General features: G+C 55.3%; 1 protein-coding gene across 9 annotated transcripts in view; it reads right to left on the bottom strand.

The window, feature by feature from the left end:
- Positions 1–20,722, bottom strand: part of MYO9B (myosin IXB) — an 84,898-nt gene extending 64,176 nt beyond the window's left edge. For 8 of the 9 annotated variants that reach the window (XM_046671328.1, XM_046671330.1, XM_046671329.1 and 5 more), the window contains exons 1-2: positions 20,641–20,722; positions 2,221–3,116 (exon numbers count right to left, since the gene is read on the bottom strand). In XM_046671328.1, the coding sequence (XP_046527284.1) occupies positions 2,221–3,060 (840 nt within the window). In that variant the 5' untranslated portion in view covers positions 3,061–3,116; positions 20,641–20,722. Of the gene's footprint in view, positions 1–2,220; positions 3,117–20,640 lie in introns of those variants that run through there. The other variant, XM_046671336.1, reaches the window with a different exon arrangement.
- Positions 20,723–20,732: the final 10 nt, after the last annotated feature.

Here is a 20,732-nt window from a genome sequence, read left to right as displayed (position 1 = left end):
CAGCCGAGATGGCTCACACTGCCCAGGAGGCTTGAGGGCAGCAGCGGGGCGAGGTCAGAGGTGTCTGACTCATGGGGTGCCGACGCCCACCCAAGAGGGTGACTAACAGCCATCGAAGAATGTGCTGGAATCCCTCGGGGCAACTGCAGGGGAGGCGCCAGAGGTCACAGGAGGAATTACGGGCCCCCAGGACGGCTGCTGGGCTGGGGCAGCCGCTGAGGAAGAAGTTGGCAGACACCGCCAGCTGTCACTCAGTGGGGGCTGCTGTGGGCTGACTTGTGTCTCCCAAAAATCACACGTCCATATCCTCACCCTTGGAACCTGTGAAAGTGGCCTTATTTGGAAATGGGGTCTTTGCTGACGTGATTAGTTAGGATGAGGTCATCCGGGATTGGCGAGGGCCCTAAGTCCAAAGACTGGTGTCTTTATAAGAAGAGAAGGCCATGTGATGACAGAGGCAGGGACTGGGTGACGGGTCCACAAGCCACAACGCCTGGGGCCCAGAAGCTGAAGAAGGCCAGGAAGACCCTCCCTCAGAAACTCCGGAGGGAATGCGGCCCTGCCCACATCTTAATTTCAGCCTTCTGGCCTCCAGAACCACGAGAGGCTAAGTTTCTGCTGTTTTAAGCTCCCTAGTTTGTGATGACTTCTTACAGCAGCCCTAGGAACCTCATCCAGGAGCCCTGCATGGTCTTGAGCTAGAAAAGAAAACCACACCGTGTCGCGCGAGGCTTCAGGGCTCGACGTCCTCACCAAGCCCTGGCACACCCACCCACCAGCCTGGATCCTCGAGGGGTGAACGGCCCATATGGTGAAATGTTTGACTCGGTAAACGCCAGCTCTATCCCCTCCCTCACATACTGGTTGCCAACATCGTGGGCCGCCTGCAGTGTCTCCTCCAAGACCCTGTGCATCAGCTCACATCGCCGCAGGAAGGGGGGCGTGCAGCACAGCAGGGTGTTATGGGAGAGCCCACGTTCACACAGCTGTCACTACACTGTACTGTTCTAATTGTTCTATCTTTTTATTAGTTATTGTTGTTACTCTCCAGCTGTGTCTAACTTATAAACTAAACTTTATCAGAGGTCTGTATGTATAAGAAAAAACAGTATGCATGGGGTTTGGTACTGTCGTGGCTTCAGGCATCCACTGGGGTCTTGGAACGTATCCCCCGCACATGAGGGGGAACTATTGCACTATAATATCTTATTAAATTAAGAAATAAAGAAAAGAAAGCAGAATCCTAGACCCCAGACCCACAGGCGCAGAGCCCCGAGCCCACGTGCTGCCTCGGCCCTCACCAGGCGACAATGGTTATGCTATATTCTGAGACATGGATGTGTCTTCCCCTAAAACCTCGAGAGTGACGGACACGCAATTTCTCCCACTGCCCATGCTTCCAGAAGGCTCACTCACAGCGACCCATCAATGGCTTCCATGGGCTATGGCCAATGGGGACACTGGACAGAGGGCAGAGGGTGTTACCTGCCCTGTTGCCTCTATGGCGCTGCCAGGCAGCCCCCTGCCACCTCGGGCCCCCGCCCCCGCCCCCCCCTCCCCCCCCCCCCCCCCCAAGGCTGCACTACACCTTGCTGGCTTGCTTCCACCCCCTCAGTCCCCGGAAACACCCCATCATGAACTGTTCAGTTTGAACACACCATTTTTTTTTCTGGGTCCTGGAGTATAGACTGCTGTCCCACAGATGTCAAGAGTGTATTAATCAGGTTTTTCTGTTTATATTCTGGTGGTTTGACACCAGGGCTTGGCTGACCCTGGAGGGACCACAGAGAGCAAGGGACTCTCCTCTAAGCACGCCTGCAGTATGGAGACCAACCTGTCCAGAGCCCACCCCCACCTGTCATGGGGCTCTCACTCAGGGCCACCATTCTCCTGCCCTGATCAGCCCAGGGCCAAGGACCAGATAACCTGGCACTCCCACACTAGAGCTCCGAAATTACGCAAACTGGCCAGTCTGAAGCCTGCTTGCCTTGCCTCCCCCGATCCTTCCTGTGAAAACTGTCACAGACTCCTGCCTACGTTTTCCCTGCTCCTACCGCTGCCCGACTGACCCACGGGCCTCCTGTGTGGTCCCGTGTGGCTCACAGAGAACCACGAATGCAAGAAACTACCTTCTCCACAGCAGCACCCTCGCTGGACCTAAACAGTAATAAAAGCCACGCAGTAAGGCAGAGGGCCCCTCCCCGCGACCGGCCTGCTCACCTCCAGCACGGGGCCGGCGCCCAGGATGGTCCTCTCGACGCCGCTGGCGTAGCCCTTCTGGCTCAGCGCGGTGAGGCAGTGGATCAGGAAGTTGGTGCTCTGTGTCTTCCCAGACCCGCTCTCGCCAGAGATCACGATGCACTGATTGACACGCTTGCGGAGCATGGCGTAGTAGGCCACGTCGGCCAGCGCAAACACGTGCGGCTCCAGCTTGCCCAGCTGCTGGTTCTCGTACATCTTCACGTACTTGGGGTTGTAGATGGGGAGGAACTTGAAGGGGTTGACGGCCACGAGGATGCTCCCTGCGTACGTGTAGATCTTCTGCTGCAGGAAGCGGTGCTTGAGGTTCTTCAGGAGGTTCGCCTCCGTCAGCTCGGGGAGGTTGCACAGGTCGTCAAAGTCCGCCTGCTGCCGTGGCAGGAGGCCACGCTCCACCAGGCGCCGGGTGGCCGTGGCCTGGGCCACCAGCTGCATGTGCACATACTTGATGGTCCCGTCCGCATTGCGCTCCTGCAGCAGGAAGTAGTAGCCGTCCTCCTGAGGGTGCTCGTCCTGTGCTCGCCGTGGCCACAGCAGCACGCGGTGCACGGGTGAGTCGTTGGCGTCCAGCACCCACTCCTCCCCACCCGTCTCTTTGACCTCCACCAGCACGTAGCGCTTGGAGCCGTCCAGCCGCAGGCTGGTGATGGCATCCTGGATCACGTCGGATGTGGTGCTGTCCTTGGTGGCGGTCACACGGCATGAGGCCTGACCCTCGTTGGTGGCCAGCTGCGGGTAGATGTGCAGGTGGTAGGCTGCCTGCCCCCGGCAGCCGGAGCTGCCCGCCTCGTTCACACTCATCCTGCCAGCCGCCTGGCCTCAGCATGCCTCCCGGGCTCGGGGCACGCGTCCTGGAGCTGGAAGGGAGGTGGTGGCACAGTTAGGGGGGTGGTGGGACACACTGACGACTGCCCCTGGATGGACAGCCTCAGACCCGCAGCCCGAATACCCTGCCCCGATCAGGTTCCCCCGAAAAACCAGAAGGGCGGAAGAGCCTCCGTCTGTCCTTAAACATGAACTTTCACCCGAGGATTGTGGCTCTAGCAGAGTGACAACACCAGAACCCCCCCAAGATCAAACCCTTCCCCTGGAGTTCGCTCCATCCCAGCCAGTCCTTCCCCATCCAGAGTCAGCGTCTCAACCCTCAAGTCCAATGGCCACGAGGACATCTCAGCTAAGCCTTTCCTGGCCCATGTCCTGCCTGGCCTCTCCCTGTGAACAAAATTTCCTCTGGCAGCTCCCCAAGCAAATGAAGACTTGGCCCCACGAGCCTTGGTTATGTCCCCACACACACGAGGGGCAAAGAGGGGCGTGTAGGGATGAGCAAGACGAAATGTGCTCCGAAACTCCAGGTCCCTGGAGCCCCGTGGAGGAGGATGAAGTCAGGGAGGGCCCGCAAAAACTCGTTCGAGAAAAGTGCTCAGAGTGCGTTTGCTTCTAGAACCGCAAACCCCACTGTAACCATGACAAGAACATCTGACAGACCCAGACCGGGGGCATCCCGCGGGACCCGGCCAGTCCTCCCCAAGACCCCAAGGTCATGAGCAACAAGGAAAGACGAGGAGCTGTCCCAGACCAGGGGAAGCTGGGCAGATGTGATGACCACAGGCAGTGGGGTCCCTGAAAAGACAGGTCCTCGAGCAGAGAGAGCATGGGCACAGAAGAACCGGTGACGTCCGAGTAATGTCAGGAGGTCCGTCACTGACAGTGGACTGACGTCGGTTTCTCAGCTGCGACAGACGCGCTGATAACGGAAGACGTTCACATTTGGGGAGGCTGGGCACGGGGCATAGGGGCTCTCTGCACGGTCTTTGTGACTTTTCTGTAGATCCAAAATGACTCCAACAGAAAAAGTTTATTTTAAAAACTGCATTTGCTACTTGAAGGCATTGCAGGAAAAACAGAAAATGCAGCCAATGCTGGCAACGGCTCATTTTATGTCATGGAGCAAGAGGCATAAATGCAGTGTGGGTCACGTGCAGGCTCACTGTGTGCCACCCAACTGTGGCACAAATGAAACAGACCTCGGCTCACAGCCCAGTAGGAAAAGCAGACAGGCAAACCACCGTGAGAGTGTATCCAAGTACATGAGAAAACATTCTTCCCAAGAACCAGAGAAGGCTTTAGGGGAACAGCAACATCTGAGTGGGGTTCTGAAGGATGAAGAGGAGTTTGTTCAACAGGAAGGCAAAAGGAGGGAAGAGGGTAAGGTAGGCCGGCCCTTTGTTTTTGTATATAAAATTTTACAGGAACGCAGCCATGCCTGTGTTCACTTACATAGTGTCTACGGCTGCTTTTGTTGTAACAGCAGAACTGAATAGTCATGAGGGAGACAGTAACATTAAGGCCTGCAAAGGTGAACAGACTTATTTCCCAGTCCTTTACAGAAAAGGTTTGCTGACCTCTGCCCTAGGCAGAAGCATGACTCAGCATTGTGAGCAAGAGGCCACAGAGGCTGAGACCACCCGGGATGTGGGAAACTGAGTCTGGCAGCAGTGCTGGGGGGGCGGGGAGGAGGGAGGCAGAACAAAACTATAAATTATGAAGCTCCTACAGTAGTTCACACAGCAGCAAGTAGTAGCAACAGGTAGGAAGGTTGGGGGAGATGGGAATATTTAATTTCTTAAACTCTCCCCCAAATTATTAAGTAATTTTAGTTTATTTCCTTCCAGTTTAACAGATGTTATACATATTTTAATAAAACTTGGATTTCTTTACGGGATATGTTGGTGTACGTGAACATTTCTCCGTGTCATGAAACACACTTCGAAACCTGATTTTTCATTGCTTCCTGGGTCGCCACTGTATACAGAAAATCACGAGGTATGTGACCCTTCTGCTACCACTGGGCATTTGGTTTCCAATCTCTTGGACACACATCTTCATGTGCAACTCTGACCATTTCCTGGATCGACTCGCTCCCAGGAATTAGCAGAAAAAAGGATATGAACATTGCGCAGCGCCTTCGTTCCAGCAGACACCGTGTCCTGCAGAGAAGCTGTACTAAGTGATGCGGCTCCCCCACTTGGGAGACACTTTGGCAATTTCTTTTGACTAATTTCTTTAGTCAATCGCATGCCTAGCATGTGACCCAGCAGGTCCACTCCTAGGCGTTACTGAAGAGAAATGAAGCAGGTGTCCGGACGGAGACTGTACACGACTGTCCTTTGCAGCATTGTTTCTAAGAGCCTCAAGTAGAAAACGAGCCAAATGTACATTGCCTGGTGCGTGGATGAACCATCTGGCGCACAACGGAACGCCACTCAGCCAGGAGAAGCGACCAACCTCTGATCCTCAGAATGGCATGGGACAACTCAAAGGCATCTCAGAACCGGTGTGCTGAGTGAAGAAGCCAGACGGAAAAGAGGACATGCAGACCCAGCAATCCTGCTCCTAGGTATCGACCTCAAAGGACTGAAAACAGGGACTCACACCAACCCTTGTACATGATGCTCACAGCGCCACTGTTCACAATCGCCCAACGGGGAAACAGCCCAAGTGTCCATCAGCTGATGATGGATAAACAGAATGTGGTCCATGCAGACAGTGGAATATTATTCAGCTATGAAAAGGAATCAGGTTCACCATGGAGGAACCTCAGAAACCTCATGCTGAGTGAGAGAAGCCAGACACGAAAGGCCACATATTCTATGATTCCTTGTACACGAAACATCTAGAATAGGCAAATCCATAGGGACAGAAAGCAAATTAGCAGGTGGCAGGGGCCAGGGGGGGCTAGGGGTGGGGAGTAACTGCTCATGGGGATGGGGTTTCCTTTCGGGGGATGGAAATGTTCTGGAACCAGATAGAGACAATTGCATGACATTGCGAATGTACTAAATGCCACTGAATTGTTCACTTTAAAATGGTGAACTTTATGTTACATGAATTTCACCTCAATAAAGTTTTAAAAAAGAGGACATACTGCATGATTCCCTGTATATATAATTCCAGAAAATGCAAACCAATCTATAGAGACAGAAAGCTGGTCAGTGGCTGTTTGAGGGAGGGGACAGGGCAGGGTGACAAAGGGGGCTGGGGAGATTTTCCAGGTAGATGGATGGTTCACTGTCTTGATGTGGGGGATGGTCTCACAGAAAATAGCACAACGTATAGAGCATCAATTACGCCTAATAAAGCTGTTTTAAAAAATCACATGGAATATGAAGGGACCCGGTGCCCCAGGTGTGCATCTTTTTAAAACTTCTCGCTCTGTTTTCGAAATGTCTAACCCTTAAGCCCAGTCACTGAGTTTCTTAGACGCCACAGCAAGGAAACAGTTGGGAAGCTGTGAGCGTGACGGGTGTTCAGAGGCACCAAGGGGTGCTGCTGCCTGGCCAACCCGACAAGACAAAAGATAGAACATTCGCGGGCAGCACCATGCGGCCGCGAAGGTGCATAGTTCATGCGCTTCCGAGCCCCGTGAGAGAGGCAGGAGAGCAAACCGTGGATATGCATCCTCATCAAAGCCCCCCACATGCCTGCTCATGAGCACACACCACTCATGGGTGCATGAGCACACAACACGTGCAGGCACGAATACGCACTCATACGAACACACCCACGCTCACGTGCACACACATGCATGCTCATGCGCACACAGAGAAAGCACACACACAAACACGGACATGTGCATGAACACAGTTTCATAGGAACACAACCACACAGAACACTCATGCACACAGAGAACACATATGCACACCCATGAAACTACACACAAACATGGACACTGTGCATGCACAGCACCTTCATATGAACACACATATGAACACACATGTGTACCCCCCCGCATGGAGCCCAGGCTTTGGGTGGAGCTGGCCCCTTCAGTGACCTGCACTAGTGGAGCCATGGTGGGCGTGTACCACGACTTCTAGAGGCACCATCCAGCTCAAGGCCAGGGGCTCTGCCCTGTCTCATGCCCAAGCTGCCCGGATGTGGGCGCTGGAAAGGGCACGTGGATGTGCCTCCGTTCTCCTCACAGGAGACAAGGGCCTGAGCAAGATGCCATCAGAGCCCAATGATATGATCTCGCTCCTGCTCCAGAGGCCTCCGCCACCTGCCTGGTGAGGGTCAGCTGACACTTGGACAGACTGTGGGACGCACAGCCAGCAGCACTCTGTGCTGTCCCACACCCTCCAGGGCCAGTTGATCATCAGGTGCCCCTGGAGTCCCATAGGGGATGTTTGTAGCTCTGGGCCCCTTAGTGGGGGGAGCAGAAGGAGACCCCATGCTCAGAGCCGTGAGGCAGTCACAGGCCCAGCTGATGCTCACCCCACCCCCAGGCCAGGAGGAAGTAGATAAGGCTTGCTCAAGGCCACTGCTGACCGCCAGGATGAGGGGAGGACAGCGAAAGAGAAGGCGCAGGCAGGGGGGCGGGGAGGGCAGAAACCCTCAGGGCCCACCTGCCCTGCCTTGCAGCAGCTGCTCCTCCAGCCATCCTAGCCTACACAGGCCCCTCACTCTGTATCCTGGGAAACCCCTTTGCCCCGACCTGTCTTTGCGGCCGCCCTGCCCGGCCAGCCTTACTTGGCCCTTCTCCCCAGGAAGCCTACACTCTCCTCCCAGAGCAGCTCTTTCCCCACTTCCTGGGTGGTTTGTCTGGGGAAGGACCCTCCCACTGCAACAGTCCACATGCCTTAAAACCTGAGACACTAATAGAGCCTTCTCCAGCCCAGGGGAGAGCTGAGTTCGCTCATCACTTCCATGCAGCCTGGAGCCAGCCCTTCTTGAGCCCACCTGCCCCTCAGTCCACCATCCCCCCATGCAGTAGAAACCACTGTCCCCTCCCCAAAGATGCTGCCAAGCTCCTGCCAGTCACACTTGCTGGCCAGCAGCCCCTCCTAGTGCTGCTTACTTGCTCTGGAGCCCGGGGGATGGCAGTGTCACCTGGACCTGACCTGTGCAGGCATCCCTCCTGCCCTGCTCCCCATGCTCTGTCCCTGGGGCCCATCCACTCTGCTGTACCTCCTCACGGCCCCCCAGGGACACCTGCCCCACCTCCAGCCCAGCAGAGCCACCTCTCCCTGCCCTGCCCCCGAACACCCTGGGGGCCTGTTCCCCGTTCCTCTCACCGACCACATCCGTCCGCAGTCACCGTGTCCATAGAACTGCCCTCACTTCTCACCAGCTGGTCATAAGGACCCACTGTGGACCCCCTACCCCCACCTCCATCCTCCAGGCTGCTGCAAGGAAGCCTCTGGAAGCATCGGTCCAGATGTGGGCATTGCAGTACAAAGCCCCTTGGTGGGACCTCATGACCAGCCCTCAGAGCCCCTGGCTGTCAGGCTTGACACAGCTCAACCAATCCTCAGTCCCCACACCAACTGACTGCGCACACTTCGGCCACCCCCGACCCAGCCAGGACCTTGCAGGGCCTCTCCAGCCCATTCAGGGAGAAGCTGCGCAAAGCCCCAACCCACAGTAGGGCATCTGGGTCCCCTGGCCTGGGCTGCATCCCTGTGAGCCACTGACCAGACCTTCAACACGGGCCTGGTGATGGCTGCCCACCTGCTCACCCTCGGGCACCTTGCCCTTTTCTCCTCTCATCCAAATCTCAGACTGGGGCCAGCTCGCCCTGCCACCTCCTCCTGGGGCTGTCCTTGTCCTCGAACCTCTCTGCCAGCTCCTGGGCAGCCATGCTCCCGATGCAAAATCTCAGGGGGCACCCTCTTAGACACAGTGTCCCCTCACTCCACAGGCGACAACATTTCACCTATAACACTGGGCTGATCTGATTCCCTCTGCCTGGGCCAAAACCATCGTCGCTGCAAAGGCCCTCAATCTGTTCTGCCAAAGTGACTTCTGAAGAAGCCCACGCAAGTGAGCGGTCCTGGGGAGCCGAGTACCAGAGTGCCTGCGTTACGGCACCTCCCTAGCACCGAGCGTTAATATCGTTCGCAATCCACAGCCATCAGGAGGCACAAAAGAGCATCTTGTCACATTTCTAAGACTGTCAGCCTGGGTTTTAAAAAAATGATGGGTATGACCTGCTCTGCAAGCTCAGGAGAGCCTCTAATGAAAGCAATTCAGAAATGGGAAAAAGTCGAAAGAAAAAAACGTGTATTGAGCAACTATGTTTCTGTAAGTTGTTCATGTCAGTTGCCCACTTTTTCCTATTGAACCATGACTATTTAGCTTATTGTTGTGGAGGAGCTCTTTATAAAGGAAGGGTATCAATGCTTTGTCATGTTCGATGAAGCTCATTCATATGAATTTACTTTTGTGTATGGTGTTTTTTGATACAAATACTACATTTTCCAAGCATTAGATCTGTGGGTCAACTCTTTCATGGCGTCTAACCACCCATTCACCTCCCACACCTGAGGAACATGGAACTACACTTTCTGTTTGCATTCCTCTCCCTCGCCAGACTTGTCCTTTACCTTTAAGCCTTTATCTATCTGGAAATTACTTTGGAGGGTGTATGAGTTTCCTAGGGCTGCTGTAGCAAACCGGGTAGCTTGAAACAACAGAAATTTACTGTCGCACAGTTCTGGAAAAGTCCAAAATCAAAGTGTGGGCAGGGCTGGCCCCCTTGGAGGCTCTGAGGGAGAATTTGTCCCAGGCTGCTCCTGGCACCTGGCAGCTGCTGGCCACCCTCAGCCTCCCTCGGCCTGCAGACGTGTCACCCTGCTCTCTGCCTCCACTGTTACGTGGTGCCCTTCTCTGTCTCTGTGTCCTCTCCTCTTCTCAGAAAGACATCAGTTATTGGATTCAGGATAAGTTCATCTTGAGGTCTTTAACTAATTCATCTGCAAAGACCTTATTTCCAATCCAGGGCACATTCTGAGGTTCCGGGTGGACACGAACTGGGGGGACACTGGTCAAGCCAGCACAGTGTGGGAGGAGGAATGAGGACCCAGACGATCCTCTCCGAGGAGACAGCAGTTGTTTCCTGCCCTTCACTACAGAACCCTTCTCTCCTGGAACCGGGCAGCCTCCTTTCTGTTCAATGCTGTATATTAAGTCATCTTACACATGCAGCTCCGTCTCTGGGCTGCTGACGTCTGCGTAGGGCCATGCTGTTTGACTGTCATAGCTTCAGAGGACGTTCTTAAACGGTGACATCTCTCTCGGAGGAGCTAGGCGGTTTCCTCTGGCTTCGAAGCACAGCTTCCTCATTGCGTCTTAACAGAGCCAAGAGCTGGAAGTCAATCATGCTGTGGCTTAAGGTCCTGGTAACAAATGGATGTGAAACCTGTGCCCCGAGAATCCCCGGACTGTGTCCAGATGAAAGCAAGCAGCTCTGGGGCAGAGGAACTGGGGGCAGCAGGTCTCCTGGGAGGACAGCTTGGCCAAGTAGCAGCTGCAGACTGTGGCCATGTGTTGGGGGTAGCAGGTCCTGAAAACCTGGGTGTCTGTTCTTGATCCAAACCGTCTCTCCAAACATCCTCAAGTTAAAAGGCCCATTCTGCCCTCCAACCGAGGCTTACTGAAGCGCACCCCATGTGAACAGGAAGCAAAGCCAGTCCCCAAACGGACAGGCTCTGTCTACCCAGAACTCGTGGGCCTCACCACCAAATGGAAACCAAACTGGCAGAATACAAAATTCCCCGCTGAAAGAGCCAAAAGGTGGGAATGAAATGGCCATCGATGGATGAAGAAGAAACACAGTGTGGTCCATCCATAGCGAAATATTACTCAGTCATAAAAAGGAATAAAGCCCTGACATACGCTACAACATGAGTGAACCAAGAAAACCTCACGCTGAGTGAAAAGCCAGACACAAGAGCCCATATAGTATATGATTCCATTGATATGAAACATCCAGAACAGGCAAATCCATGGACACAGAAAGCAGATTAGTGGTGGCCAGGGGCTGGGGGAGGGGAATTGGGGAGTGCCTGCTCATGGGGACAGGGTTTCCTTTTGGGATGATACAGAACCAGAGGTGATGGTTGCACAACACTGTGAATCTACTCAACGTTACTAATGGCAAATCTTATGTGCACAATAAAAAGAACTCCCGCTGAAGAACCTGACCCACGGAAACTTCAAAGGCTTTGCAGAGGCCACACTGGCACACGCTCTGCACGTGGAGAAGACGTGCACCTCAATTTGGGGCCTTTCTCTCATGCTCTCAGAGAAAGGAGGTGCAGGGAAGGGGGAGGCAAACAAAATCGAGGCCCTAGGGTGAGCAGACAAATGTGAAGGAGCCGCTCTCAAGGCCTGTGCACAAAAAAGCAAGGTTCTGCCTATCAGCTCAGCAAACGATTTGGAATTTACTGGAAAATAAGGCAGACAGGGCCTCCAGAAAATGTAGCGTAGCCACTTGGTTTATATAAGGCCCTAATTTGAAGCCACATGTTTATGGGATGAAATCATTCTCGAGCTGAAAGGAGAAGGCTGGCATCGCAGCAGGACCACTCAGGAAGCGCCGTTTAGAGCTCAGCGCACTTCCACTTTCCACGCACGCCTCCTCGAGCCCTTCGAGGCTTTTTAAGATGAAATGATCGCATGAAGTTATCAGAAAGATGGACACACTGAGAAACAGCTACAAACGACGTGCGTTTCTCAGTCTCAGCAGCTCAGAGCTGGAAGACAACTGAGGGTTTAGATTGGGGTGTGGTGGCCACAAGCTATGGAACATCAGGAGCCCCCAGAAACTGGAAGAGGCAAGGAAGGATCCCCCAGGAGCCTTTGGGGGGCGCCCCGGCCCTGGTGATGTCTTGATTTTAGACTTCTGGCCTCCAGAACTACGAGACACTACATTTCTGTTGTTAAAACCACTCGGTTTGTGGAACCAGTTTACAGCAGCCCCAGGACACGAATCCACGTGTGTGGTGCAGAAGATGCTGGATGCTCTGAGTGAGGCCGTGATCAGGAGGGGCCACCGCCTTTCTTCTGCTTTACTGAATACCTCAGAGAAGCCCATCCCAAGCACCCTCTCACGGCCATCCTCTTCTTGCCTAAGTCATCCCCCCAGTCCTTCCAGTCTGGCCCAACAGGTCTGAGGCCTGGAGAAAGCCCCTCCTCTGGGCATGCCCAGTCTATCCATCAGCCCTCCAGGTAGATCCTTCTCCCCGAGGGCTACGGCTCCACCCTGTCCCTGTCTGGTCACCAAACGCCCAGCACAGGAGAGTGGGAACGTGGAGACGTCTGACCTTCAGGGAACTTGACAACAGCCCAGCCCACGAGCAGAGAGGCGTTTCCGACAGCGACAGTGCTTCAGAAAGGAAAAGTCCAGGGCCCTGTGAAAGAGCCATGGTTCCCACCCGTGGGCAATTCTGCCCCACCCCAGGGACACTTGGCCAGGCTCGAGACATTTTTGGTCATCATCACTGGGGGAGGGAGGAGGTGCTATTGGCATCTGGTGGGTGGAGGCCAGGGATACTGCTCAACACCCTACAGTTCCCGGAGAATGATCCAGACCCAGACGTCAGCAGCGCCTTGGTGGGGAAGCTGGAGATGGCAACTGACCAGGGCAGCATGGTCATTTTCGACCAACTAGGGGTCAGGGAAGCACTGAGAGGGGACAGTTGCTGGGGCCTGTGCAGTGGGAGGGGGCGGATGCTGAGCGTCTGTGGATGGCGGTTCAAGCAAAGGCAGTGAGCGCCAAGGGCAGGGGCGGCCAGGGCTGGCCTCTGAACAAGGGGACCAGTGTGGCCAGCAGGGCCGAGGCTGGAGGGGGAGGGGCTGAGGTCGGGAAGGTCAGATCCCGCAGGGCCTTGAGGATGTGGGACGTGGTTCGGATTTTCATGCAAGTCTGCTGGAGAGTCCTGGCTGGTTGGAGGCAGGGAGCACCAGGAAGTGAGTGACATCAGGAAAGGGTCAGGTAGGCCGAGTGTGGGAGGTGGACTATAAGGTGCCGTTCGGCGGCTCCTGCAGGTGTCTAGGGCGGTGGGACCGATGGTGGCTCAAATCAGGCCTGTGGGACATAGGTGGGTTCTGGTGACAGGGGAGGGCAGACCTGAAAGGCCCTGTGGGGGGGTGGGCTCTGGGGCTTTCCTAGGTGACCAGTGGGCTCCTAAAGACATAGAAGGCTGCTGGGGGGGGGGAGGAGACTCCTTTAGAACACCTCTCCAAATCACACAGTCCACCCGTTGTCACGCCCAGGTAGAAAGCCACCAGAGAACCTCCTGTGGGCAGAGCCACAGCAACAACACACAAAAGCCCCGCTTGAGACCACAGCCAAGTGGCCCCTGGAGAATACGGGAGCCCCAGGCCGCTTTGGAAGGCGGTTCGGAGCCTTGCAGGCCCAGAGTGGGGCTCTGGGGAGGTCACTGTGTCAGCCCGGTCACAGGGGACAGCGTGGGGCTGCTCCTTGGCCTGAGCACTCAGCAAGGGTCAGCCGCTCTGGTACACGGGAACGCCCTGACCCCAGGGACATGTCCCCGTGGAACCCCCCATCACAGGCCCCCAAACACCTCGCCTGGGCAGTGGATCCTGCCTCACCAACTGCAATATAGGATCTGAGTGCCAACACCCACCAAACTTTTATCTTCCTTCCTGGAACCTGGACCAAAGCAGCTGCTCAATACACACTGGCCATGTCTCAGCTACTATCACCTCAAAACCCACCAGCTGCTTTCCACCAAGATGCCCCCCCATTCTGGTTCCTCCAACAAGGCGCCCTTTGGCTTGTCCCTCTGAGTGGCCCACCAGGCCCGCTGGTTCGAACTTCAAAATGTCATTGGTTTGTTCTGACAAGACTTTCTCTTTTAACCCATTTACTGAGATAGAATTCACATACCATACAATTCATCTGTTAGCATGGTCACAAAAATGTGCGATTGTCACCATAGTCCATTTTAGAATATTTCCACCACCTCAAAAAGAGACCCCGGACCCTTGAGCCATCACCCTGGCCCCCAACAAGACCCCCTCATCCATCTCGCTTTCCATTGCTCTGCAACTGCCTCTGTCACCAGCTCCTACCCTGTCCCTCCAATGCTTCTGGCTGCAGCATGGGGTCCTCTCTGACCCCAGGGTTGCCTCCTCCCATCCACCTGTGACCCCAGGCCTTGTGGCTTTCACATGGGCAAGCGCTCCTTCTCCTAGCCAAGAAACCCACGCTCTGCCCAGTTTCTATGAAAGGCCGTGAGGACCTGGCTCTACTTTCAGACGCAACGAGATCTCCCATCACCCAGGTGGCCGATTGCCCAGGGCTTTGCCCTGTCAACTCTTTGGTGATAGCCACCAACCAGCCCCCCTCCCAGCCTCACAGGAAGCAGAGGGTATAAGTGTGTCCCGGCAGGCCACCCACTCGCTTGACACCCGTGTTTCCATCAGCCACGACCACCCTAGAGCTCGGCGTACTCTCACACACCGGTTCTCAGCCAGGCCAGCTCTGGCCCCGGGGGCGTCTGGCAATAACTGGAGACAGTTTTGGTTGTCCCAACTGGAGGAGGGGATGCCACTGGCATCTGGTGGATGGAGGCCAGGGATGCCGCTCAACACCCTACAGTGCACAGGACGGCCCCAACAGAGAATGATCCAACCCCAGATGTCAGCTGTGCTGAGGGGGAGACGTGCTGTGTTAATTTTTTTGGAAAGAAAACCAAACTGATTTAGGTCCTAGCTCACAGTACACACCAGAATAAATTCCCGAAGGGTGAGATGGTATCAACCAGGGTGGTCCCCCAGCATCTGTCTGTGAGTCACCTCCTTTCTCCCTCCAGCTCAGTTTGTATATTTAAATGTGTGCAGCCTCCTAGGCCCTCAGGAGGTCAGACCCTTGTGGGGTAACTGCCCCAGCTGCCCCCGTTCTGACCACTCTCTCTAGTTCCTGACCACTCGTCCCCTAGTTCCCCATCTGCCTCTCCTCCCCTCCCTGCTACACCAAGGGCAGACTCCCTTGGGACCAGCTAAGGGAAAGCAAGCAACTCCCTGAGGGTGTCAGGTCAGCTCCCCTCGTGCACTTTGTTTGCGTCACTGAACCTGCCCCAATAAACAGCATTTCCACGTGACAGCCGAGGACCCTGGTGATCTTCCCAAGCAGTGGCCAGGGGTCCCAGCACGCCTGCCAGGAAATGAAAGGTCCAGGTGCGTCCCAGAGACCTGGGAAGCAAAGTCTCGGACGTCACCCCTCAGTTCCTGGTTCCACGTCCCCAGAATGGGATGCAGATGCTCTGAGGGATGAGCGGGAAGATCCTGGCAAAGCCTGGAGCGGGCCTGTTGCTGACGTGCTGCTCTGACTTTACTTGAGAGGAAGCAGCGGCCTTGAAGGAGATGACCCACATCAGGACTCTCGGGCCTTCTTCCTCCGAGCAAGCTCAACCCGCGCCCGGGCTCCTGTCACAAGCTCGCCCAGTGCCGGGCGTTTCACAGCTCTCACCCAGCTGGCAATCTGGCTTCCGTGGGTGTGACTCCTGGCTGGACATCTGCCTCTGGGCAAGGAGATGAGGGCTGCTTCTGCTCCCTCAGTATCCCTGAGAGCCAACTCTGCACCTGGCTCATTAACACTTTGTACTGAACAATTTTCAGATCTTTCGGAAACTTCTTACGTCCAATGACCTCTGGTAGCAGCTGGTTTGAAGTCACTTTGGTCCAATAACGGAGTTGCTTTTGGATCCCCCTGCCCTGACCATGGCAATACTGAGGACAGAGACCCCTGATTATAAAACTTGGCCAGTCCCCCAGTGGGCACACCTGGCCTCCCACGCCTTGCCCTAAACACACCCCTTGTAAAGTCCCACGAGATCCGTTCCTCCCCGAGCCAGGTCTGCGCCTCTCTACAGTCACCCCGAGTGTAAGGACATGTGTGAGATCCAGAAAATTCCCTAACAGGGCACTTCCGAAGTTGACATCGCCAATCTGCCCATCTCCCCTAAAATGTTTATTTAAATGAGGGAGATGAAACAAAATGAACTTACTCTCTATTGACATGACTATTCAACCAAAATTCTTTTACAAAATATAAACAAAATTCGTCCCTTTCCAGTGCTATGGGCTGAACTGTACCCCCCTCCCCCCAATTCGTTATGTTGAAGTTCTAACCCCCAGGCCCTGGGAATGTGACTGTATTAGGAGACGGGGCCTTGAAGGAGGTGATTAAGTTACAGTGAGGTCGTTAGGGTGGGCCCTGATCCAGTAGGACTGGTGTCTTTAGAAGAAGAAACGGGACATGGATCCACAGAGGGAAGACAACGTGAAGACACAGGGACAAGATGGTCAGCTATACGCCAAGGAGAGAGACCTGAATGGATCCTTCCCTCGTGGCCTCCAGAAGGAACCAACCCTGCCCACCCCTTGATCTTGGGCTTCTGGCCTCCAGATCCACGAGACAATGTATTTCTGTTGCTTACGCTGCCCCGTCTGCAGCACTTTGTAAGAGCAGGCCCGGGAAACTTGTTTAGCTGGCAGCAACAGTAAGGAGACGCTTGTAGCTGGGTTCCCTCTCGTGCACACGAGCCCGTCAAGTAGGGCAGAGATGGGATGTAAACGAATGAGTCAGACCCGGACAGCTTATTCACTGCTCCGACTAACCCACAGGCTGAACTCCTGAATCACTATGTTATTTATCATCAGGCTCAGAAAGTTTCGATGAGGAAATGAGTAGACCCCCAAACTCATCGGCTGCGTTTTTGAGACATGCCTAACCTCCGAGGCCCGTTCTGGGCCAAACTGAGAACTGAAGAGGCAAAGCGATGGGGCTCCGGGCTGGGGGCAGGCGGCTCGTCGGGGCCGGCAGTGCTCAGACAGAGCCTTTTGTTCTGCCACTCTGTCCGTCCGGGACAACGGCAGAGAGAAGGGCCTGTCTTGCTCTGTGGGGAGGCCGAGCAGGGGCTGCCTGGCACAGTTGGTTGGGGATGCTGGGCATACAAAGGGCTGGTGGATGGAGACCGGGGGAGGGCAGTGTCCAGAAGGGGTTGGAGGGCCCCAGAACGTGCCGTGCCATTTCCTCCCATGGACTTAAAGCAGCAATGTCATGGTCGGTGGACAAGCAGAGAAGGATGCACAAAGAGCAGAAGTGAGACAGGCTGTGCTTGAGGATGGACCGGCGTCTAGAGCCAAGAGGGCAAATGGAAGAAGATAATGAGGCTTCAAGAGCGATGCTGATCCGGGGCCATCCCCAAAGTAGCTCTTGAAAAGAGAATCTAATACTGCTGATCTCGGAAGAAAAGCAACAATGTGTCCTGCAGAAATCCAGGTCAGTCATAAGACAAAGAAGAGAAAGACAATGGCATCCGCTGCCCCCGCGAGTGAAGATGGCCGGCTCACCCCCTGTTCTCCTCAGCCGTCCCTCCTCAGGGCGCGCTGCCTAACTCCCCCTCGGTCTGTTCTCAACAGTGCCTCCTCTTTATCGGGACTTCTGATTAAGAACTGACCCGATGGCAGAATTCCGTTGCTGGCCTCCTTCCCCATGCCTGCCCTTGGCAGCAGTTCTCTGAGAGCTCAGCAAACACTAATGACCACTGAGACAACGGTGGGCCCAGGAGAGGAATCAGCTTCTACTACAGAGCAGCAGTTCTTGCTGGGGCGATTCTCCCCCCCAGGACACACATAGCCACATCTGGAACATTTTCAGTTGTCACAACTTCGGGTGGGTGTGTACTACTGGCATCGGGTGAGCAGAGGCCAGTGATGCTGCTCGACATCCTATAATGCATGGGACGGCCCCCCCAGCAGCAAATGACCTGGTCTGAATATCAATGGTGCTGCAGTTGAAAAACTGCTCTAGCAATTTGGTCCTCACCAATCTGAGGTTACCAATGACGCTCTATGTTTCTACAAAGCCCAGGGAGCCCTCTCTGAAGTCATCACCTCCCTGGGCCTTAGTTTCTGTACGGGGGAAAGAGAGAGAAACCAGGCCCCGCCACTGCTGGTTGCCAGAATAAAAGAACTGGGTATAAAAGCGTCCATTGCTTTTTAAGACGCTCAGTGAAGGGCAGAGCTACACGGGGATCTGCTGGTACAATTCCCTCTTCCTGGCCTGGCTTAATACCTCTGTATCCTTCAAGGCTTGGCTGGGCCCAGCCACCTCTTCCAAGGAAACTGGATGGAATCTCCCTTGCCCCAAAGCTTGCACTAGTCGTCCTTGATTCTGTTCCCACAACTTCTTGCACCAGCTCTGTTGCTACACTGACCGCCCACTCTCAACTCCATTATTCCCATGAGGGAGGGCACTAGAATGTCCCTCCTCCAGGGCACCAGGGCTCATCTCTGTCCCCAGGACCCAGACTCCAGTGCCTGGCACGATCAGCCCTTGCTTAACTGAACTCTGAGCCCACCCAAGACACATGACTTTGTGGAGACGAGAAAGGGAGGCAGCAAGTTAATATGCCCCCACTGGAGACAGGAAACAGATCCCACAGCCAAACAGAAAGGGGAGATTCCCAAGCCCCCATCCACTTCCTTGAGTCACAGGTCTGGACCTGAGGGAGGGTCTCACCCAGGAACCTCCAACCAGAAGGATGCAGCTGAAGCTTTGGGAACAGGTGCAATGTGCAAAAGCACATTTGGCACCAGATTTCTACCTGGAAGATAAGGGAGCAGCAAAAAACCCATTTTCAGATAGAAACTGTAGAATGGAAAGCTGAACAAAAGTGGGATCATGGCAGGGGGCTGCATGAAACCCGAGGGGGCTGTGTGCCTGAGACGTGAAGATTATCAAGAGGGGTTGGGTTTCAAAGTTGAGAAACTCTGACTGAGGCCAACCCCTTCATTTTGCAGGTGAAGAAACTTCACAGAGACTTCACAGAGGTCAGACCCCCAATACAGGACCCTCTGTGAGAGCCCGCCTGGCTGCGCTCTCGGTGCAGGAAGGAGGCAACAGCCAGGGCCACGCAACCAGGAGATTCCAGTCCTGTTCAAGGAAAGGAGTCCTGGCCAGGGAAAGCCACCACACTCAATGTCCGCAGGACACGTGACTTTGGGCTCTAATCCTGTGTCCCAAAGCAAGAGAGGCAGAGAACCATTTTCCATAGGAGTCAGAACATTCTGGAAGTGAAGGAGGTGGTTGTGTGGCCCTCTTTCCATTCAAGCTATCCAGATTCATCTCCTGAACGAGCTATAAACTTAGGTTCCCCAGTCCTTCTGGCAGATCCCAGACAAGGATCCCCACAGTTGGGAATGAAGAGAAATTAACGCTGATCAAAAGTGCTCAGGGCAGACTCTTGCTAGAGCTGGGCCCACCAGGTGGTGAAACAACTTTCCAGCTGCCATGTCACCTCCTACTGCTCCTGGATGCCTTAAAAGTCTGGGGACCCCAAGACTAGAACACACCTCAGGAAGGTGGAAGCTGGGACCCAACTGCAAGGCACAATGTCACCATGAGACTCCACTTTAGACAAAGAGGTGCCTGAGAGGTTTCCCCTTAAAGACTCCTGACGTAAAGAGCGCCCGAGAGAGAAGGGAAGGCACGCCGTGGGCTGCTGCGTCTCTCCCAGGCTGAGCTCACACAGCTGCCAGGGGACAGATTTCCTGTATGTCGTCGTTTTTACCCATTTATGTCCAAGGATGCAACTCCAAGGAGGTGGTGACAGCCTAGCACACTTGGGTGCATGCACACCCACTCCCTCCCCTCTGAAACCCAGTTCCGGCCCCACTGGGGGCCCAGAGCCTCCTTCCTCGCTCCCTGGATCCCCGGGGCTCCAGTCAGCCCTGTCTTAGGAAGAGAGTGGTGTGGTTCTCAAGTCCCCAATACCAGCCCAGAAGGTGCTGGGACTCGCCGCGGGGCAGCGGTTGGGGGTGAAGTCAGGAAGAAGATGAATCAAGAGGGGAAGGGGGTCCCCAAATCTCCATGGGCTGCACCCCAAGGTCGGTAGGGAGCCACTCAAGTCCTTTCCTTCTCTCTCTTCCTCCCCAGGCCCTCCCTGGACCGGCTCTCAGTTCTTGCCATGGTTTCTACGCTCTCTTCCCTCCTCCTACCCCTCATTTCCTCCCTTTCCAATTGGGCCGGTCACCACACCAGTGGGTTCGGAACCTCTCGCATTTATCGAGCACTCACTGACTCCCAGGCGCCGCCCTCCCTCAGGCACCATTCTTCTTCCCCTTCACCCGTCGGCAGACGCCCCCAGGCCGTCCCCTTTTCCCCAATCGCTCCCTGGCTGTCCCCCCACCGGCCTTGCCCCTCTCCCCCAGCCTGGGCCTCTCACCCCGCCTCCTTGCTTCTCCCCCTCCCAGCCCCGTTTCCTGCGACCCCCCAACTACCACTTAAGCCACGTCCTCTTCAGAGAAGCTGCTCAAAGCCACAAGACCTGCCCCCCCCCCACCCGTCCGCAAACTCCCTCACCAGGCCATCCCATCAACTTTCCCCTCCTTCGCTCTGCTCCCGCCGCGGCTCCGGCGATCCGTGCACGACCCCCAAGCTCGTTCCCGCCCTTTCGACCCCTGCCTTCGCGCCCCCCTCAGTACCCCTCAGCTCCGTCCCTCTACAAGGCAGCCCGCCGACGCGAGCTTCGAGACCGAGCCCCCAACCCGCGGCCGCTTGGCACTCACCTGGGCCTCGGCCGCCGCGCGCCGCCGGTCCCGGGCCGGCTCGCAGCCCGGCCGCCCGCCCGCCGTTCGTCCACCCGCTCCGCCCCACCTCG

Source organism: Equus quagga, chromosome 9 (assembly GCF_021613505.1).
Source record: "Equus quagga isolate Etosha38 chromosome 9, UCLA_HA_Equagga_1.0, whole genome shotgun sequence".
In the NCBI taxonomy this organism is placed as follows: domain Eukaryota; kingdom Metazoa; phylum Chordata; class Mammalia; order Perissodactyla; family Equidae; genus Equus; species Equus quagga.
This window is presented reverse-complemented; position numbering and strand designations above follow the sequence as displayed.